Source organism: Octopus bimaculoides, chromosome 2 (assembly GCF_001194135.2).
Source record: "Octopus bimaculoides isolate UCB-OBI-ISO-001 chromosome 2, ASM119413v2, whole genome shotgun sequence".
Classification (NCBI taxonomy): domain Eukaryota; kingdom Metazoa; phylum Mollusca; class Cephalopoda; order Octopoda; family Octopodidae; genus Octopus; species Octopus bimaculoides.
In genome coordinates this window covers 161,544,289-161,565,833 of record NC_068982.1, presented here as the reverse complement: position 1 = coordinate 161,565,833, position 21,545 = coordinate 161,544,289, and the positions used below count along the sequence as shown (strand labels likewise).

The 21,545-nt window shown below is 35.9% G+C and overlaps 2 protein-coding genes across 4 annotated transcripts in view; one reads left to right on the top strand and one right to left on the bottom strand.

Annotated features, from left to right (window-relative positions):
- LOC106871725 (trafficking protein particle complex subunit 10) overlaps nt 1-7,453 on the bottom strand; it is a 36,827-nt gene extending 29,374 nt beyond the window's left edge. Inside the window, exons 1-5 of the mRNA XM_014918336.2 lie at nt 7,279-7,453; nt 3,986-4,067; nt 3,404-3,536; nt 2,006-2,199; nt 326-521 (exon numbers count right to left, since the gene is read on the bottom strand). Of these exons, the coding sequence (XP_014773822.1) occupies nt 326-521; nt 2,006-2,199; nt 3,404-3,536; nt 3,986-4,067; nt 7,279-7,303 (630 nt within the window). The 5' untranslated portion in view covers nt 7,304-7,453. The remainder of the gene's footprint in view (nt 1-325; nt 522-2,005; nt 2,200-3,403; nt 3,537-3,985; nt 4,068-7,278) is intronic.
- Nucleotides 6,679-20,461, top strand: LOC106871726 (alpha-ketoglutarate-dependent dioxygenase alkB homolog 3). 3 transcript variants are annotated; one of them, XM_052965683.1, is made up of 8 exons: nt 6,679-6,788; nt 9,484-9,682; nt 10,641-10,675; nt 13,092-13,139; nt 13,727-13,922; nt 16,727-16,936; nt 17,899-17,997; nt 19,794-20,461. In XM_052965683.1, exons 2-8 carry the CDS (start codon nt 9,497-9,499, stop codon nt 19,866-19,868), a joined length of 849 nt encoding a protein of 282 aa, XP_052821643.1. In that variant the 5' UTR covers nt 6,679-6,788; nt 9,484-9,496; the 3' UTR covers nt 19,869-20,461. The 3 variants fall into 3 exon arrangements, with proteins under 3 accessions (XP_052821643.1, XP_014773823.1, XP_014773824.1); XM_014918337.2 differs by lacking the exon at nt 6,679-6,788 and adding an exon at nt 7,623-7,710; XM_014918338.2 differs by lacking the exon at nt 6,679-6,788 and adding an exon at nt 7,623-7,710 and having other exon boundaries at nt 9,461-9,682.
- The last annotated feature ends 1,084 nt before the right edge of the window (nt 20,462-21,545 follow it).

Below are 21,545 nucleotides of genomic sequence, written 5' to 3'. Positions count from 1 at the left end.
TCTATTGTTTGATGGGCAATAGCATTGTAATGTCTCGAATTAGACACTCATTGCTTAAGTGTTACTTAACTTTCTTGATACTAAGCTGCCTCAAACCATCTTTAATACAAAAACACTTTAAATCATACTTTTATGTAAGAACCTGTTAAGTTATGTTCTAAACGATAAATCAATAAGTGACAAAATTAGTTATTTTACTAAATTCTTCAAAATTTTGCTTTGGCTACATATTTCATTAGAAATAAGGTCAAAGATATGTTCAATCAGGGCTGGTTTGAAGCTAAATAGCAACACCTAACATCAAGACTTACAGAATTTAAGTTACCTGAACTAAAAAATACTCAGAGAAGCTCCATTTCTGTTCATTCCGTCTTTCCCTCAAAGATCTCATGTTTTCTTCATATTTACTTAGGTGCCTGTTGAAAGATTGTAGCAATAACTGCCGAAGACGTTGGTAGAAGTTATTCCAGGAATCCATACACCTTTGGTCACCCTTGTGAGGTTCCGTCAAAACAATGCATCTTGAAGCAAGACAAACAGAAATGGTAATTCAGATTTAAGAAACCACAATTTGAAACAGGCAACAATAAATATTACAATTCTTACAGTTATTAAACTAATAAGGTGTATTATATGTGCATATGTGGGTACATATTAATCATAATCATCATATGTTTGTTTGTTTTTACATTGCATGAGTTGGATGGATTATCACAGTCTGAGTCTGTATTTATTTAGAGTTACTGTCCTTCTAGACAGGTCAGAGGACCAAATATTAATCATGTTTCATTTTTAGCTTGGTTTCTATGGCTGGCTGCCCTTCCAATTACAGACCACTTAATAGTGTACAGAGTGCATTTTATCATGATACCAGCACTAGTGAGGTACTGGTGCCACTATAAAGTTCTCCCAAGGCACTTGAAAAAGTATCCTGGAAAGATTTTATAGTAACACCAATACTTGTTGCTTTGTACTCTGCAATTAGAGACCTCACTCTTCTGTGATGTATTCATTCACTCAGGGCTGAAGAGATGAATAGAAAGGAAAGAGCAAAAAATAACAGAACTAGGTTGGGTGGGTTAAGAGAGTAATAATGAAATGGTAGAAGCAGAGATTTGAGTGAGAGGGTCATAGAGGAGATGAAGGGATGAAATAGTATTAGAAGTGGATATCAATAAAAAGTGGCTTGGAGACGAGGGAGTAATGAAAGGAAGTACAGAATGGATAATGATAGAGTGTATAGGGTAAAATAGATATCACACAATCTCTTATGCATATGTCACATGATGGTTGAAGGTGATAAGGATGATCTCTCTCACTCTCTCTCTATATATATAAAGCAAATAAGTAACAAGGATGTCCAGGTCTTAGTGCATTACAGCCGTTTCAAGCAGCTTCATTTAATTGATCAATGCAAGCATTACATCAATTTGAAATAAACCGCTCTCCTCAGAGACATAAGATCATATAGGTTTTCAACATACAGGATACTCCATTATAATTTTTTAGCAAATTTTTCATCAGAGCTAGAGAATAAAAGAATTACAATGCTTACTGCTATTGTTGTAGTAGACTGAAGTTAGGGAGAAAATACTTGAAGCCTACTATAATTTAGAGTGGCATATATATATATATATATATATATATATATATATATATATATATAGGCTTCGCTGAGGCAATGACTAGTGATCGAGACCTTTGGAAATATGCAGTGCGTGAGAAGACCCGGCAAGCCAAGTGAGACCATACTCCATGACCTCTGCCAGGGGTATAGCCATCTCGTTTGCCAGTCCTCAGTCAAATCGTTCAACCCATGCTAGCATGGAAAGTAGACGTTAAACGATGATGATGATGATATATATATATATATATAAAAGCACAGTGGGACTGAACCTGAAACCACATGTTTGATAAGCAAAATTCTTAACTCCATCCCATTTCCCATCAACCATAGCAATTGTCAGATAAAAGTGCAATTATAAAGATAAGCGACAATACTTACCTATCAACCTGCTTCCCACAGAAATCACTTTTCACTCTGTCAATAACTGATGATCGAGGCAAAAGCTTAGCCTTTACTTTACTTTCATCACTGACAACAACAACTATTAACCAGTCAGGTATATTGTTCTTCTTCAATGCAGTATGCCATTCAGTTATATCTTCTCGTACTGACTGCTTGTAGTTGTCCACATCCTGGCAATGACAGTACAACACTGTTTTATACATAATATTTAATTCATAGACATGATACACAGTTTAAAGACTTGTTTTAAATCCTTTCTTTCAATGTTATTATGGTTTGGAGAATATCAGGGGATGTTAACAGGTCTAGGATATTGTCAATTTTTGGTTTTTCTGTTATAAGGTTGATCAAAATAAAGGGACAGAGTCCACGACCTACACAGGCTCTTTGGGGTCAGTGAGATGATTGTAATTGATGTTTAGTTTAAACATCTCTGAAAGAGTTAGGGTTTTGTAGAAATTTCCAGTTGTCATCTATGCTATAGATATCTAAATCTTTCTCATTAGAGTCACATGCATCATTCAGAATTTCTCTAAACATATTTCCAATTACAGAAACTTTTAGTTTTCATATCTTCCTTCTCCAGGTTTTGTCTTCTATTTCTGTGTTTATACAAATATATATCTTTTACAGAAATACATCAGTGATAAAAATGATACTTTATAGTAATTTTTCTTCTCAAGTTACACAGATATTTCTTTGTAATTCAACTCATCATAAATGCAGTGATCATATGATTAGCCTTTGGAAATCTAAAACCTATAACACTATACTTTACAAACTGCAATATAAATTAAGCTTTAAAAAAATTAAATAAAGATCAATGAACCTCACATAATATTTTTCAGAACACTCAAAGCTATGATACTTGCCACCTATTCCTTTAAAAAGTCCTTTATTCATAACTGTTAAACATTACAAAAAATATTAAAGAATGAGACAGAAGATGTAAGAAATTCCAATATATTTAGAATCCCTCAATCTCCTTCAATGATAAGCAACAGGATTCTACATTAGGAGAATATTTATCTTCCAATACCAACTCTAAGAAAACTTATGTCAATATAAAAAGATAAACAGGAATACCACCATTACCATGCTCCCAGGCTTGTCCAGTCACTCAATCTGCTAGAAATAGTAAACATAATCCCCTACTCTCTTAAAAAAAGGAAGGACATATTAAATTATATAGTCCTTGATACACTGCATAAGAAGTAAAAAAACAGGAAGTTGATGACTAGAATCATACTCGATCAGGACTGACCTGGGGCTAAACAGCATCAACAGCACAGATGAATTATAAAGACAGACAATTCAATGAAACTGAATGTGTGTAAAAACTGAATATTTAAAAATAAAAATAACAAGACATACACATTCAGTCCAATATATGTGGAAGAATGGTCGGCTAATAAGTGATTTATCATTTTCTGTTGGTAGAATATCGTCATCATAGGGAACAAAACTGGCATCAAGACACACAAACTTTGATGATCTCCCATAGGATCTAAAACAAAAAGAAAGTTGACATCAGTATTTGTGTTTTAAATTTTTTGAAAATACATTCAAAATTATTAAAAGAACATTTAAAAAGAAACTGTTTTCTAGTTTCAGTCATTGGATTATGACCATGATAAAATATTGCTTTGAAAGGTTTAGGTGATGAAAAAACAGTGTGTTCCCAAACAGAATACTTTTGACCATAACCTGGAATTAAACATCAACAATAACAATCACTTCCCTTGTTATCTCTACAATGTTTCGCTCTATGAACCCCATAGCAAACACAATATCCAATTGTCCTCATCCCAAACTGTATCTTTCTGCAACACTCTCTGCTTATGTTACCTCTCCAGACATAAGGCCTCCAAACTTTATGGGAACGGTCTTCATCAATAATAAAAAAAAAGAGCTGGTGAAGGGTGACATTTGACTGAAAATAATTGACAGACTAACCTTTTCCATTCTGTAGCTTCCTTGGGCAGTCCTCGGTTGATGTGTGCTTGTAACCCAGAGAATAGGGAAGAATCTCCATAACCTTGTTTGTAAAATATATTGATATTTACTTAAAATCTATATTTTACATTCATATAACAAAACAGGAAGTTGGAAAATTTTTTAGTATTATTCCCCATAACACATATTTCATTTGCTAATAGGAATCACAAGATTGTCCATGTTGGATAAACATGTAAGAAATTTCCTATTAGAAATTCTTCAGACAAAGAATCAAACAATACAAAGTTTACATTTGAACAAAACATTTATATATAGGTTAGTAATAAGGAGTACTATAAATAGTTGGGGGAACGAAAAAAGATGACCATCACTACACTGTTTGATGATGGTAAGCAAGCTGCAAACTTTGAAATCAGTCAAAATTCATCATCATCATCGTTTAACGTCCGCTTTCCATGCTAGCATGGGTTGGACGATTTGACTGAGGACTGGCGAACCAGATGGCTACGCCAGGCTCCAATCTGATTTGGCAGAGTTTCTACAGCTGGATGCCCTTCCTAACACCAATCACTCCAAGAGTGTAGTGGGTGCTTTTATGTGCCACCGGCACGAAGGCCAAAAGTATATTTCAATTTTATGGTTGACTGCTTTTATATATAACTTCACATAAAAACAAACATGAATTTGTGTGTGTATATTTGTGAATTGTTTTGATAAAACCTGAACAGTCCCATCACACAAACTCTGAATTACTACAGAGTGAATCATTGACTTTACAAACGATGTTTACTTCATGTATTAAATATTGTTATTCACATTTGCATTTCTGTGTGTGTGTGTAGAGAGAGAAATGGATAAAGTGCCAACCACTTAGATAGAAAAAGAGAGTATGTGTACATGTTTCAAAATAAGTATGAAATATTATCTAGAAACAGGAAGGAAAGACTTTGTAATCAAATCTTGGTTGTGTCCCAACAATATAAGAAATACAGAATGAAAACCAATACACTATAATGATATAAAGCTTATATAATATTCCTATAACGATGCTCAATGCTTCTGAAATGTTTCAGTATTCTATGAAATAAAAGAATAAAAAAAGAGAATGGTTATGAAGTCAAGATTCTGGACTTATGATGACATGGTCATAAGTTCAAAGCTATTGGTATTACTGACAGAAAATAAGTTGTAGTTGGGGCTCATGGTTGTGACATTGATAGGAGAAACTGTAAGAACAAAAACAAAACATCCCATCCATCCATACACGGTAATAATCATATAAAAAATGAAGCTGGGTGATAACAGAAACAATAAATAGCCAAATTTGGTTTATGCTATTAAATTTAAAGAGGAAAGAGTTCTTTTTTTATATATGACTTAGAGGAGGGAAGCAACACCTTTCTTAAGATCCAAGACTAGTGGGAGGAAGACCTAGTTCAAACACCTGCGACTGAATAAATTTGTTAAAGCACATTCAAGCACCAAATAGTTGAGTTAACTGTAATGAATAAAGTCTGTCACCAAAGAATGGCAATGTTTATTTTGGTGAACTTCTCTAAGTATCAATTAAATATCAAGCATAAGGTTTTGCTTGAACTGATCTATGATAAAAAAAACACCTGAACAATGTGCCATGCGGTAGGACTGATCCCCAAACCAAGTAATTGCAAAGGAAACTTTCTAACCACACAGTCTTGCCTGATTGTTGAGATCAGTGTGGTTGATATTCAGCATAAACTTTTATAGGTCGATGTCAGCAGAAGGAAATATGGAGAGAGTGGAGTTCCAGAGGGTTGCCGTTCTTGAGAGGAAAGACTGGGAATGTGTGATGATGAGTGGAGTAGAGGTGATGGCACAGTTTTCTTCAGAGAAGAACCATTATAGTAACATCACAGAGACAGAGAGAAGGAGGATACTGTTGATTGTAATAGGAAAGGTGAAAATGTGGAGCACATATTTCTCTTAATCAACTTCTAGGCATATCTTGGAATCAACAGCTTGCTCCTAACACTTCTATACAGTGGAATAAGCCAGCATAGAAGCCTTTACATACTCGCTCCCCTGATAGAAATAACCAAATCTCCTTTATACCACACTCAGCCCTTTTAAATATAAATCACAATCTATAATATCGTTCACTACTTTAAAAAACAATGCTGGAATTCTAACATCTAGAAGACCTTTGATCATAGGTCTGCTTGATAAGAGATGATCTGGAGCTGAGGAAGTCTACATGTGAACACCTGAACACGAGCACCTACCTCAGCTTCAGAATTCCTATACTGAGAGATACAAGGAATTCTGATGTTATGAATATTTGGACAACAGTTACAATTTATAAGGGGGGAAAAAAAACTTAAGCAGTATGATGTGGTTTGGGATTTGGCTGTTATTTTTAACAGGTCAAGTAACCACTTGAACGTTACTTAATTATCTCGGTGAAATATTGCTTTCAAGTCTTGGTACAAGACCAGCAGTTTCGGGGGAGGGATAGGTCGATTAGATGGACCCCAGTGCTCAACTGGTACTTATTTTATCGATCCTCAAAGGACGAAGGGCAAAGCCGACTTCGGCGGAGTTTGAACTCAGAACGTAAAGACGGACGAAATGCCGCTAAGTATTTTACTCGGCGTGCTAACGATTCTGCCAGCTCACCGCCTTAGCTCGGTAAAATATTGAAATAAGGTCTGTGTAGGTTTGAATATTGCTTGTTCTGTGGAATACAGATGCTTTCTACCACTGTGCTACGACACATTCATGTAACGTGTATGGTAGGCAGGTGTGCCGCAAGTTTTTTGAGGTGAGCCAGAAAATGTCAAAATATTTAGAAAACTTGGGTGTTTTATTTTCTTTGCAGCGAAGTGCGATGAAAGCGCCCCAGCTCCATTTTAAAACAATTTTAATGCTCGTATTTTTAAATAATGAAGTTTATGATATGCCACAACACTTTTGGTGCCTTGTTCAGTGACTTTGGATCAAAACAGGTTGAAAATCGCTGGTGTAGTGTATTATTAAGGATAGTCATGTTTTGCACGGCAGTGAGTTGCTTCCATCAATTTATGTTAAGTGAACACTGGAGTTCATGAGACACTGGAGCATTAAACAACTTTAACATTAAATGTTAATGTATAATTTTAATTCTGATCCCAATAAATGACATATGGAAGAGAATGGGATTAATAAACTGTGTCTAACTTGGTAGTTATTTTAACAATTGTTCTAAATACGAGAGCGAGAAGAAAATAAACAAGACGACAGCAGATTCACTTTAATGTATTTAATATACTCACATGTAACAACTGGTTTGGTTTCCATACTGAGTTGAAGCTAATCGTTATTTGTTTATATAAGGAAATTCAGAAGAAGTCTCGACATGTTTGGTGTGTTTAATTAAACTTAATTTGTCTTTTAATCAACATTCCTGGTTACTGCCCTCCATTGCACTTTATTCTGGAAACTAAGTTTCGTATAAGTTTGTCTGCAACATTCTCTCTCTTTATTCATTTTTAACTGATTTGTTTAATACCATGATATTTCAAAATAACTTATTCGCAATAATTTAAAACTATATTAAAGGTATATTAGATGGAATGAATATATTTTTATCTCGATCACAAGTTTACGTATTAGTACGAAAATAAGTTTACCTATTGTAAAACAATTTTTCTTTATTTTCTTTATTTCCCCAAAATGTGTTTGGCGTTGTTTAAAACATAAATTAGGTAAATATTTGAAAATGTTAAATAGAATTGATGATGTAAATTTATCATTGCTTCTGATATATCAACAAATACAATATAATGAATGTTATTCAAAAGTCCAAAACCGATTTAACCGAATTATTGTAAACATTTGTTTTAGATTTCATTGTGTAAATATTCTCGCAAACATCTGATATTTACAATGTATACACTATTTCATTGCTATGACAGAAATTATCAAGGATTTGGTCGTTGGTGCAGACGAAATTTGTATTTAATTATGAATATTTTAGAGGGTAATATAATACTATTGCGAAATAAACAAAAATTAATGTAACAGTATACATGTGTCTTGAAATGCAGATATTGATGCTACCACGGTGCAGTTGTTTTTATTATTTTTTTTATTATATGAACAGCTTGCGTTGTCTGTGTAATATATTATAGTGAATTCATTATATCCATTTAAAAACAAATACTATTTTATTTCCATCATCAGTTGTCGCTTGGAATTAAGATTAGAGTCCAATACTGATTTGTATAAATATATTAGTTTATTGTTCTCAGTTGTCAACTTTTTCACCCTTTTTCAAGAAACCTCCTCAGCCTAACGGTTTATTCTACGTTCTAACATATAGTTCGTATTTCTAGCAAAAATTACAATAGATAAGCCTGTTGTCACAGGAGTTTATCTATTATCTTTTTCATACATGACTCGCTACAAATAGCAGCCAAATCTCCTTCATATCCTTGTAAAGAAAGACACATGAGATAAGTTAGTTATGGGTGCATAACGCCTGAAGTGAAAGATGGAACAACTAATTATAAGCTTCGGTGATCAGGTCTGACTTGTGGCTAAGCAACACCTAATTCTATCACAGTGTCACTCTACGTGCCTCATGGTATTGTGGTTATCTTTTCTTGAAGTAGACTTAGAGAGAACACAAATCATGCTAGAAAAAGTTATCAATCAATACTATGTTAAGTATCATCATCATCATTTAATGTCCATGTTTCTTGCTGGCATGGGTTGGATGGTTTGACAGGATCTGATAAGTTCAAGGATTGTTTGCTTTGGTGTGGTTTCTACTACAGCTGGATGCCCTTCCTAATGCCAACCTCTTTACTGCATGTACTAGGTGCTGTTTTCGTGGCACCAAAATTAGTAAGGCCACCATGCAGCTTGCCAGACTAAAATCCTTCTTGACTGAGTGGGGTCTACAGTAGAGAGGAAGGCAATATGAAAGAAGGGGCCCAGAACAGAGCAGGCCTTTTTTGTCTTGTTGAGGAGCTACATTTTCTACTTGCATTATAGAAGAGTGTATATAAACTATTAAGATATGTGTAGAAATAACAAGTGTTATAATAATCATAGAAGTAAGAAATATTATGATAGGTGTAGAAGTAACAAATTTTATAGAGACAGAAGTAACAATATTATGATGTGTAAAGGGCTGTTGATTGATAGCATCATTAGAATGTCAGAAAAAATGCCAAGCAGCATTCATTCCAGTTCTCTATGTTCTAAGTTCAAATCTTCCTGAGGTCAACTTCGCCTTTCATCCCTCTGGTGTTTGTAAAATATTGTAAGAGTCAAGTGCTTCGGTCAATGATATTCACAAATCCTCTTCCCCCTAAACTGTTAGGTTTGTCCCTATATTAGAAACAGGTGTGGAAATAACAAATGCTATGATAGGTAACAAGTTTTATGATAAATATAAAAGTAATAAATACTATGATAGGTTATTGATATAAAAATAATTTCCATCAGGTTCCCATTTTTACTTCATTTAGATCTCTTTGAGATATGAGTTCTGACAAACGACGTCGGGCTCGAATACAAGGAGGATGGTCATCAGCTTCTAACAATAACACTGGTAAGAAATTACCACAACCTAAACGCCCTCCAGTATCATTTAACGCTCAAGATAGCAAAGAAGACAGTTCAAAACAAGAAGAATACACACAATTTTTATTTACTGGATCTTCTAATGTAAGTATACAATGTATTTGTACATTTTTGTATATGAGATGGAGAGCACAGATAGTTGCGTGGAGAAGGTGGAGGGTAACCAGCCAAGAGTTTGGTGCTTCATTTATTTGATTGGCACTGTTTAGTCAGTGGCCCCTTAGCTCTGAAATGGTCCCGTCCACCTGGTTGTAAATAAGAACCACTTTCCATCCACCACACTAAACTGAAATAACATTAAAAAATTAATGAGTGGTCTGTTAGCTTGCAAGATTGAGTTTAATTCTTATTAGCCTTAAGGAGTCAACAAGAAACCACTTAGAATTACTCTGTAAAAACCACTTCTTCAGTAGTTACAATAACCTGCAGGCAGGATTACAGAACTGAGTCTTCATTGAATTCTGTTTCCTTCTACCAAATCCACTCACAAGGCTTTGGTCAACCCAAGGCTATAGTAGAAGACACTTGCCCAAGGTGCCACTCAGTGGGACTGAACCCGGAACCATGTGGTTGGTAAGCAAGCTACTTACCACACAGCCACTCCTACGCCTATGTATATGTATATTCAATCACAACAGTGTTGGAATAATCATTGTTTGAAATTAAATTAGTGATGTGATAAAAATGATATAGGAAATACCTGTATGTTTGAGGGTATGATAAACTAATAGCATTGTGATAAATCTGAGATGAGGTTTAGTGTTGTGATAAACTGATATTTAAGATGTTATTAGTGATGTGAAAGATTTGTTAAGCAGTATGACAAATGTTGTAATAAGTGCTATATAAGGTTTATACATCAGATAGTCAATTAGATAAAATTTGCATTAAAACTTTGTTTATTGATTTTCTAATTTTATAAGAAAATTTCAAAATATCCCTTGTGTATTAATTGCTGTCTGTGTTGTTAATGTTATATTATTGACTTTATATCAGATTATATATTACTTTTTAGAACAATCCTTTATTTCTATTATTGCAGAAATTCAGAGAGAAACCACCAGTAAAAACTATCACGTGAGAACATTTTTTGGACAATCATCCATGTTGCTTTTGTTGATGATGCTGTTTTTTAGCCCCAGATCAGCTGTGACCTAGCTGAGCTATGATCAGAGGCATTCCAGCTGTGGCTATCCTGTCTTTTTCTTATGTGCATGAAACCCAGGACCATATCATCTTTTTTTAGGACATTAGAGAGAGATATCAGGAAGATTCAGGTGATATAGCACTATAACTGGGTGAGCAACCAGCCTTTGATAAGCTCATGTCAGCTGAACAACTATGCACATATTTCTGCCTAGTTGAAGACAATACTGTACAGTCTTCTATGCAGTGTTTAATTATATGAGACACGGTGGATTGTTGTTAATGTTTAAATCCAGGTCAGGCCTGATTGAGTAAACAGATGATGAAACACATTCCAGCCATGATCATCCCTTGTTGCATATCCAAGGCCACATGATCCAAATGGGTTTAATTTTTTTTTAAGATAGTTGGGTATTTGAGGGAAATTTGGCTATTATTTCTAGCAGGTTGAACAACTGCATAGCAGCTCCCTAGCTGTCTTTAGGTTGATATTACACCAGGAGACACATGGCTCACAATCTTCCCCTATAAACTACAAGGCTAATGGTTGGAACAAAACAGATATATAGTAGTGGATGTTGGGATGGGTGTAGCATATTTAAGTTTATCTGAGATGGAGGATGGACACTGCTTAAAGCAACTTTAGGTCTATTTTTATCATGATACTGAGGCCACATAGTGTGATTAATGTTCAGTTTGAATTGTTCCATGTTAGTAACCAGAAAGAAAGGATGGGTAGGGAAGAAGTTTCTGGTAGTGGAAATTTTGAAGAGAAAGGATTGAGAAAAATGCTTAATATGAAATCTGGAAGATGAATGAAATAATTATCCATTCCTTAACTTTTGGAATGGTGTAGTTGCTGAATAATCAAAAAGATATTGTTGTTGTTTAGCTTCAGAGTAGCTCTGATTGAACATACCTACAATCAGAGACATTCAAACCATGGGTGTTGGTATTTTTTCACTAATGGCGTATCCCTGACTACATCATCCAATGTAGGATATGTGGTTTGGGGGGAGATTTGGTTGCTGCTATTTCCAAGAGGTCTAGCAACTATGTAGATGTTTCCTCACTTACTTAATGATTACAGATCTGTGCTCCTTGCTAATAATAATCTATGGATTGTTGGCTCAGTCCTTGCTAAGGCCTTCAGACCATTGATCTGAACCATTTCTAAATTTGCCTTATTCTACTCAACTGAAAATAAATCTCTAAAGATGGTCCATAGCTCCATTATGGCATAGAAGCAATATTACTGAGTGGATAATCAATAGGCCTCCCTATTGTTGTTTAACCCTATGTAAGCCCTGATCCAGCAAAGCTATATTTAAAGGTGTTTCAGTCATGACCATCTCACATTATTTCAAAATTACGTATCTAATCATTGTCCTTCCTTTTTTAAGATAGTAAAGTGTGAGTTGAGGATTTGGCTGCTATTTCTTGTAGGTTGAGGTACTACATAAAACCTTTCCTGATCTCAAGTTAATCATCAGACAGGAGAGACCATTTTATTCTGTATTAACTGTAAATATCTACCAGAATTTACCTACAATGGTCTAGCATTTTATCCAGGGCTAATTCATCTCTCATTTACTTAAAGCATAAATCCTTCAAATCCCTTGAACCCATGCAAAAGACTGAGCCAACAAAGAAGCCTCGAGGTGATCACGCAACCTGCTAGTTTAGTTTAAAGAAATACTTTTCCATTATATACAGTTCCTGTTTCTTACAACTACAAACATAACTCACATGGTCTGATTACCTTTCCTGCCAGCCTCACATAACATAACTGGAACAAAGGAATACTGCTAGCATATTTGGAATGGTGTAGCAAAAATATTTTAGACTACATTCAAACAAAAGCCACTAACTTGTCAGCAAGAACTCACTCATTTACACACTTCTATCCCACAGATTATACTGTTTCTTTTCTCTAGCTGTCCTATCTCTATTACCACAGCTTTCGCTCTTCTAAACTAGTTGTACACCTTCTTCATTCATGTTAATCCAACACAACTATCTACTTCTACTCATCGCTCATACTGTGTCTCAACTCAAATATCCCATACTAACTCATTTACACAATCTTCTCTTTTACTTTCCCCAGATCACCATTGCTCTGGAATTCCATTCCCACATTTTCCCTTTAGGTATTCAGACTGTATCACCTTAACTAGTTTATCAATTTGACCAGTGTCAAAAATCTTACAGTGAATGTAGATACTGCCCCCAGTCTCTTGGTTAAACCATGAAAACAAAGAACTCCCTAGAAACAAATAATCTTCATTGGTGTCCAATGACTCACCAGATTAGGAATATAATCTACATTTGTCTTTTACATTTGCAGAGAACATGGAATACATGATATTAGTGCCAGTGAAAATGGTGTGTCAAGGTGAGTTTCATTAATTTGATACAAGTAAACAAACAGTAGGGTCACATGGCATAACAATTATGTGGTTTCAAGTTTAATCCCACTGTGTGACACCTTGGGTAAGCATATTAAACGAAAACCTCAAAACAACCCAGACCAAATTGAGTTGTCAGAAACTGAGTGGAAGCCTGTTGAAGGAACCATACCTGATCTGGAGTGAGAGTCTTAATCCATTGTCCTGTTTAATTACACTCTTGGCCCTTAGGTACCTTTACAGGAACCTAAGGGCTAGAAGTACAATTAAACCAGAGGTCTCTGGTCTGAGAATAACTTATGACAAGTGCTTTCTTTCAGAAACTTTATAAAAAGAGCACAACTCTTCTTCCTTTGACTAAACCGTAACAAAACTAATCTTTCAATTTCTCATGTTTTTTGGAATTAAGTCATTATACATTGACAACATCAGTGAAGAAAAACATGAGAGCACTATTTTATTCTCCTGCTTATTTTCAAGCAGTTAGCTGGTGATGAAAATATCTTGTCTTTTTAAACCTGTAGTTTAACTACTTTATAATTCAATTGATGCAATTTTAATTCTTGTGTTCTAGGATCCGTTTCTTCCCCAGTTTTATTGAAGAGAAAGAAGCAGATAGGATATTCAGAACTCTCCTCCACGATCTTCCATGGAAACAAGCAAGTGATGTGTTACCAAATGGTTCCAAATTTCTGCAACCCCGTCTGACAGCTTGGTATGGAGATTTACCCTACACTTACTCAGGACAAACTCATCAACCTAATGCCAAGGTTAATATTCACATTAATTAAATAACTAATATCAGCAAAGACCAGACTGTGATTTTTATCCACTGAGAGTTTACTTCTAATCATGATATCTAACATTGACACATGGCTATGCATTTAGTCACAGTACACCACTAACACTTCTTTTAAAGGATCAAAGGCCAAGTTCATTCTGGCAGCATTTTAATCCGAAACATTTAAATGATGTGTCTTTATTAATCACTTAGTAAGAGGTGGAAGAGCAGTGCCTATGACATTTTGCAGTGCTTTTATGGCTGTTGGAGGAAAGAAAATGGGTAAAGCTATGGTAGAAGACATTTGTCCAATGTGCTACACTCTGGGATCAAATTTATAGCCATGTGACTGTGAAGCAAACTTCATAACTACATGGTTATGTCTTATAAGTTCCATATTCTAATAGTAAATAGTTATTTCCAACTTTAGCACAAGCCAGAAATTTGTAGAAGGAGGTAATTACTGAAGTGTCCTCATTTTATTGTGACCTTTGAATTTCATGTATAATTATTTTATCACAACACAGAACTATTCCATTCCATCACAAATGGTTATCACCCTTCCACTTGTTAGGCAACCAAATATCCCCATATTACGCACTACTTTCTATCTAACAATATATAGAGAGTATGTGTGTTAAAATTATAGTCATCTAAGAATCCATGAGTAGGATTTTGTATATTTGTCAATAGTGTGTGTATATTAATATTTATACAATACAGTTTTATAGATCCATTTCAGCTGATTTTACCAATTGATTTTATTTATGGAAGTTTAGTAAAACCATTCTTTACACTCATAAGAAGTAGGAAAAATTATAGTGGCACGTTTTTTCCACTGGAAAGTATAAAGTGTCACATTCAGTTTGTGGGTGTCAAAAAAACAGGAATTTAAAAAAAAAGACATTTTTTTGTTCATTAGAGTTATACCCCTTATGCCTGTAGAGTGGAATGCAGGCAGGATAGTGTTGTGTGTGTAAAGGGAGAGTGTGGACGAGGAAGAACAATCATAAACTCATATGTGGACATGTATGTGTGTTTGTACATAATAAGCTGGGTGTTGCAAACCTCATGCTAAATCTTCAGATGTAATGATTGCAAGTACTGACTGGAAAAGCTCTAATATTTATATCCAGTCCTCCAGTATCTAATTACATATCCACACTCATATCTGGAATGGTGCTGCAAAAACACTCTAGACTACATTGAAACAAAAGCCATTGCCTTATGAGCAAGACTTCACTAAATCTATCAGCATCCAATTACATAACTACACTCATGAGGGCAGGATCAGAAATTTCACTTTTGCAGTTTAAATAGGGGTCTGGGTAAAGCAAATTCTTTAGTGGAATTCTTTCCTCTGCCAAGCAGAGCCTGCACTTCTCACTGCAATTGAAATAAGGTTAGCATCTAACCAGTATTTCCCACTTGATGCTGTAATTCATAACACTTTCTTTCAACAGTTATATGGCCTTGCTAGGGCTGTATCATTTCCCTTCCTGGATATTAAATGAGAATTTATGGTTGCTAAATTTGGTCCTGAAGGGATCTTTTTGTCACATCCACATATTCCCACACATCCATTTGTCCACTAAGATCCTTTGACATAACCTTGCCTCATATACAATTATCTCTGCATTACATTAGCTGTTTAATTGACCTGCAATACTGTCTTGCATGAGATCCAGTAACTAAAGTGAGATCTCAGCCATGGCTGATGCCAGTATTGCATGTCCAGCCCATTTAAGAGTACCCCTGATGCGTTGGGCGATATGATATGCTTGAGAAGACCTGCTAAGTAAAACCAAAATAATAGCTGTGGCCAGTGCCCACTGACTGGCTCCCGTTCTGGTGGCATGTATAATACGTCATCTGAATGTGGTTGAAGCCAGTGTCTCTTGACTGGCTACCGTGCCGGTGGCACATAAAAAGCACCATCCAAATGTGGCCGATGCCAGTACCCCCTAACTGGCTCTTCTGCCAGTAGCACATAAAAAGCACCATTCAAATGTGATCGATGCCAGGACCACCTGAGTGGACTCTGTGCTGGCGGCACGTAAAAAGCACTATCCAAACGTGATTGATACCAGGCCCACATGACTGGCTCCTGTGCCAGTGGCACGTAAAAGGCACCCACTATACTCTTGAAGTGGTTAGTGCTAGAAAGGACATGCTACTGTAGAAACATTGCTAGATCAGATTGGAGCCTGGTGCAGCCACTGGCTCTCCAGACCTCAGTCAAACCGTCCAACCCATGCCAACATGGAAAATGGACGTTAAACGATGATGATGATGATACTACAGTAGAAGACACTTGTCCATGGTCCTGTGTAGTGGGATTGAACATGATTGCAAAGTGAATTTCTTACTCGCACACACACACACAGACACGTGTGTGTGTGCTTGTGTACTTGTATGTATGTAGCTTGCAACTCTACTTTGAGGATTTGGAAGCATTTTTACTTCTCCCCATATGCTTCATATGCAGCCCCTACTTCTCCCCATTGCAAATTGTTAGTTATTCTTGAAATATATATCATTGTTTAATGTCCATTTTTATTCTTGTGAATTACATGGCAACCTCACTGCTGCTGGTGTCACTCAGTACACACTGTACTGGATACATCTATGACTGGATGTGCCTTGGCATTAGGAAAGGCAGACATTGGAGCATGACATTGTCCTCTAACTCGATGGATCTTGTCAAACCATTCCAACATAAAAGATGGACATTAAATGATGATAACAATAAATGGTAGCTGTTTAACCTTTTAGAATGTAATTTTCTTTCAGTGGCATCCTATGTTACAAACTGTTCGAGAACATTTGCAGCAATCTCTGGGTATTTTATTCAACTCTATGTTGGCAAACCTCTATCGAGATGGTCATGATAGTGTTGGTTGGCACACAGACAAAAATCCTGCCATTGGTGATCAGCCTACAATAGCATCGCTATCTTTTGGTGATGACAGAATGTTTGAACTTCGGAGAAATCCTCCTCCTGTAAGTACTTCAGTTCTCTTATTACATCAGTCATTTCAATGTATCACTTACAACAATATATTCTGAAATTAGTTATTTGAATATATTACTACACCAAGCACTGGTGCTAGTGCCACACAAAAAGCACTGGTGCTTGTGCCATATAAAAAGCACCCAGTACACTCTAAAGTGGTTGGCATTAGGGAGGCCATCCAGCCATAGAAACTATGGCTAAAACAGACTATGGAATCTGGTGCAGCCTTTCAGTTCCTGTCAAGCCATCCAACCCATGCCAACATGGAAAAATGGACATTAAATTATGATGATGATGATTCAGAAGTCCCCTCAGCTTTTAAGTGATATTTGAAATTTTCACTTCTTATTTCATACACACACATACATAAATATACACATTATGGATGTCACTCAAAATCAAGGACAACTTGGTTGTATGTACCATGCTTTTGCTAATTGTTTTTGGTATCTATGTAGCCTTGAATTGACATAGACATCCATTCGGCCCTCCCATGTAACTGCTGAAGTGAAAAAGAGCTATACCAGCACTCAGCAGATATTCATTTTAGCTGAGTTGACTGGAACAATGTGAAATGCAGTGCTTTGTTCAAGGACATAATGTGCTGCCCATTCCACGAATTGAGCTCACAACATTGCCCAAATATATGTGCTAAAGGGACTTTTAAATCACCCTGTAAGACACAGCAGCTGTAAGTTGAGGTGATTAACCATAGTGATTACCATCATAAGTTCAGATCTTACTCCTACTGTCATTGCGTTGTTTCTTTTTAACATATACATAATTCTAGCTCCATTTTTGATTAAATCAACAAGTGCAGACAATATTGCCATCTTAACAGTTGAATGCTCATTAGTGATAGGCAGGGCACTCAGTTACATTAAAAATGTATACTTATTATATGCAAGACATAACTGAATTTCTACAAAATTTCTATGGTATTTCTTAGGAAGAAAATGGAGATTATACCTATATGGAACATGTAAATGTACCAGTCACTAATGGTTGTCTTCTCACTATGGAAGGAGCTTTACAACATGATTGGCAGGTAAGAATTAACCACTGAAATGTTCTAAACATTTAACCATGATATTATAGCAATTTACTCTTTGGTCAAAACAGTAGAAGTTAGCTTTGTGTAAGTACAATCTATCAGCTGTTTTCCATCCTAGTTGTAATCATTTTATATCATTTGAATGACTAACATATTTGAGAAAAGCATGAATATTAGAACATCTTAAGAGCAGAGACATGACCAATGGGTTAAGAAGTTGGCCGGGATTGATCCCATGGCAGCAGTAATCTTGAGCAAATGTTTCTGACCATCGCCTCTAAATGAACCTATCTTTGTGAGTGAAATTGTGTAAATAGAAACTGTGTCAACATATCAGATTGATTGTAACTGTTATTGAATGATAAATTCTATCACCTGGATCATGGGTACCTTTAGCAATGTCCAGCCTGTTAGAATCATTTGGACCAGGTCTCCAGTTTGAGGATAACTTACTTCCTTCAATCCACCAATTTAGAAAGTCACACCTAGCAAAAACCAAAGTCATAGTAAGTAGGAAGGCAGACAAATCACAAATCCCTTCAGGTAGATGGACCTGCTCAATCTATAGAAAGGTGTAGGTAGAAACTTTATAAGATGCACCAGTGTAAGCTTTGGACACATAAAAGGTGGCGCAACATCAGAGGAAGATTAACAGAGAAACTAACTTTTGTATGTGGAAGGTGCACAGGTACAATAAATGCTGAAAATGCACAGAAAATAGACTCCATCAACTGCCAGAGGAGCAAGCTAGAGTTAGTAGATAGCTTCTGTTATCTAGGTAACCTTGTTAGTAGTGGAGGTGGATGCTCTGAGAGCGTATCTGTGAGAATAAGATTAGGCTGGGCAAAGTTCAGAGAGCTCCTACTCAGGGCCTCTCTCTCAGAGTGAAAGGCAGATTGTTTGATGCCTATGTGCGAACAGCTATGCTACATGGCAGTGAAACATGGGCTATGATAGCCGAGGACATGTGTAGGTTTAAAAGAAATGAAGCCAGTATACTTCGCTGGATGTGCAATGTCAGTGTGCATCTTTGATAGAGTGTAAGCATCTTGAGAGAAAAGTTAGGCATAAGAGGAATCAAATGTGGTGTGCAAGAGAGATGACTGGTATGGTCATGTGATGCATATGGATGAGAACAGCTGTGTAAAGAAGTGCCAATCTCTAACAAGAAGACATGCAACGAGATGGTGAAGCATGAACTTCGAACTTTGAGCCTCACAGAGGCAATAACTGGTGACTGAGAACTTTGGCAATGTGCTGTGCTTGAGAGGACCCGTAAAGCCAAGTGCACTCATGCTGGTGGTATGTAAAGAACATCTTTTGAACATTGGGCCTGACAGAGACATTGTGGCTGAGCTCCTTTCGAGCATTGGGCCTCACAGAGGCAAAGTGGCTGAGTTCCTTTTGAGTGTTGGGCCTCACAGATGCAATAACCAAGACCTTTGTCATGTTTGAGAAGACCCATCAAGCCAAGCAAAATCGCAGTCATGGCAGATACCGGTATCATGCAAATTGGCACCTGTGCTGGTGTCATGTAAACGCACCCTGGTGTCACACAAATGGCACCCATGCTGGTGGCACGTAAAAGTGACAGCGGCATAAAGAGCCATGAGCAATATCTGTTCCTTTCTGACTAAGCCATTAAAAAAAATATATATATAGAACATGCAGGACTTTTTCAACTCGACAAGATGTACTCAACTAGTTTGGGTAACATCCTAAACCAAACTGACTTATGTTTTAAATATCTATTGTTGTTCTTACTTTGTATTCTCATTGTTCTTTTTCAGCATCGAGTTCCAAAGGAGTACCACGAGCGTGGAGCTAGGATTAACCTTACTTTCAGACTGACTATTCCAGGATAAAATATGATTCAAGATTTTTCTGAGAAACAAAAATTTGGTCAACATGTTAAAACTGAGGTGCCAACAAAGAGAACTAGGCTCATATCCAACAAGCTTCTCACATTTTTATTCTCTCCTTATTTAAAATGTAAACATGTCTTTTATTGTATATACTTTGGCAAAATTATCATGCTGGATTTTGTTGAGATTTATTAATATTAATCTCAAATCAAAAAATGTGCTTATTTTTTCATCTGTTATCTACCCCTAACCTTCATCTTCTTTGCAAAATATTTTGATTAACTGAATTAATAAAATTTTTCAAGATGAGATAAACTGAATAGTGTTGTCATTCAGCTCCAAGTCAGCCCTGATTGTGCAAACCTGCATATAATCGAAGGTGTTCCTGCTTTATCCCATCTTTTTGTACATTCAGAGATACATTCTCAAATGTGCATCCTTTTGTATTGAAGATACTAATTTATGATTTGAAGGGATATTTGGTTGCTGTTTATGGCAGTGATCTTGTTGGCTTGCATTATCAAAATAGCATTTCTTTGGCCTGAATACATTTTTTGTATAATTCAGTTAAATAAAGACCCAGACTAAATGCATTACTGTATTTTTTTTTTTTTTTGCCCTTTGTTTATTTGAAAAAAGAAAAAGACCCAAATTCCATACACAGACAAAACAAACAGTGCCTAGTTCCCAACGACTTCATTCATACCTCTGCTACAGAACACAGCATACAGTACTTAAAGGTAATCACCCAACTCTATAAATTGGACAGTTTTACCCAGCAACACAACTCTTACATTGCTACATAATTATCAATCATTAAATTTAAAAAAAGAGGTAATTATTTCCAGTTCATTTTTGAAATGAAAATTTTATGCATGGAATTCAGTGAGTAAGAAGAATAGCTGATATTTTGATGTTAGGCAGACACAATTTCTCAGTGCTCTGTAACCTCAATATATATATTACTTGTAATATTAACAAGTTAACAGCACTTGAGTGAAGCTCCAGAATAACATAAAAGCTGAATGATTTCTGTTTTTTCATTCAGTGCCATTACAGAATAAGAAGGGACAGAGAGTGTGTGTGTGTGTTTGCTTCTAATCACAATTTTTAGATACAATTTATATACTATGCAGTATATATGTGTATGTGGGTATCAGTGTTTAATGTTTACATACATACATAGGCACATTTCACTCAACTTTTATTATTCTTACAGATGTTTATACATGTATATACATTTATGTGTATTATCATTATCATTGTAGTCATTTTATGTCAGCTTTCCATGCTGCCATGGATTGGATGTGTCTTCATAATGCCAGACAATTCTTATTCAGAATTATCTTCCTAAATGGGTTGAGTGGGGAGGGGACTTTTCACTCATGCTCTTATTTTTGGCATGGTTTCTATAGTTGTATGTTTTTCCATCCCTTTACAGAAAGTACTGGCACGTTATATCAAGGCATAATTAACAGAGAAGTTGTCATACACCCAACTAAAGAGTCTTCTTGACAACCCTACATTTTCCTTGACTTGTTCACCAACCACTTTACAGAGTATGCTGGATGCATTTTATCATGGCACTAATACTGGCAAGGTTGCCTTGTACCCCTCAAAAAGAAATGGTCTTCAATATTCAATGTTGTCTCCTTTCATTCCAGGAATATGAAGGGA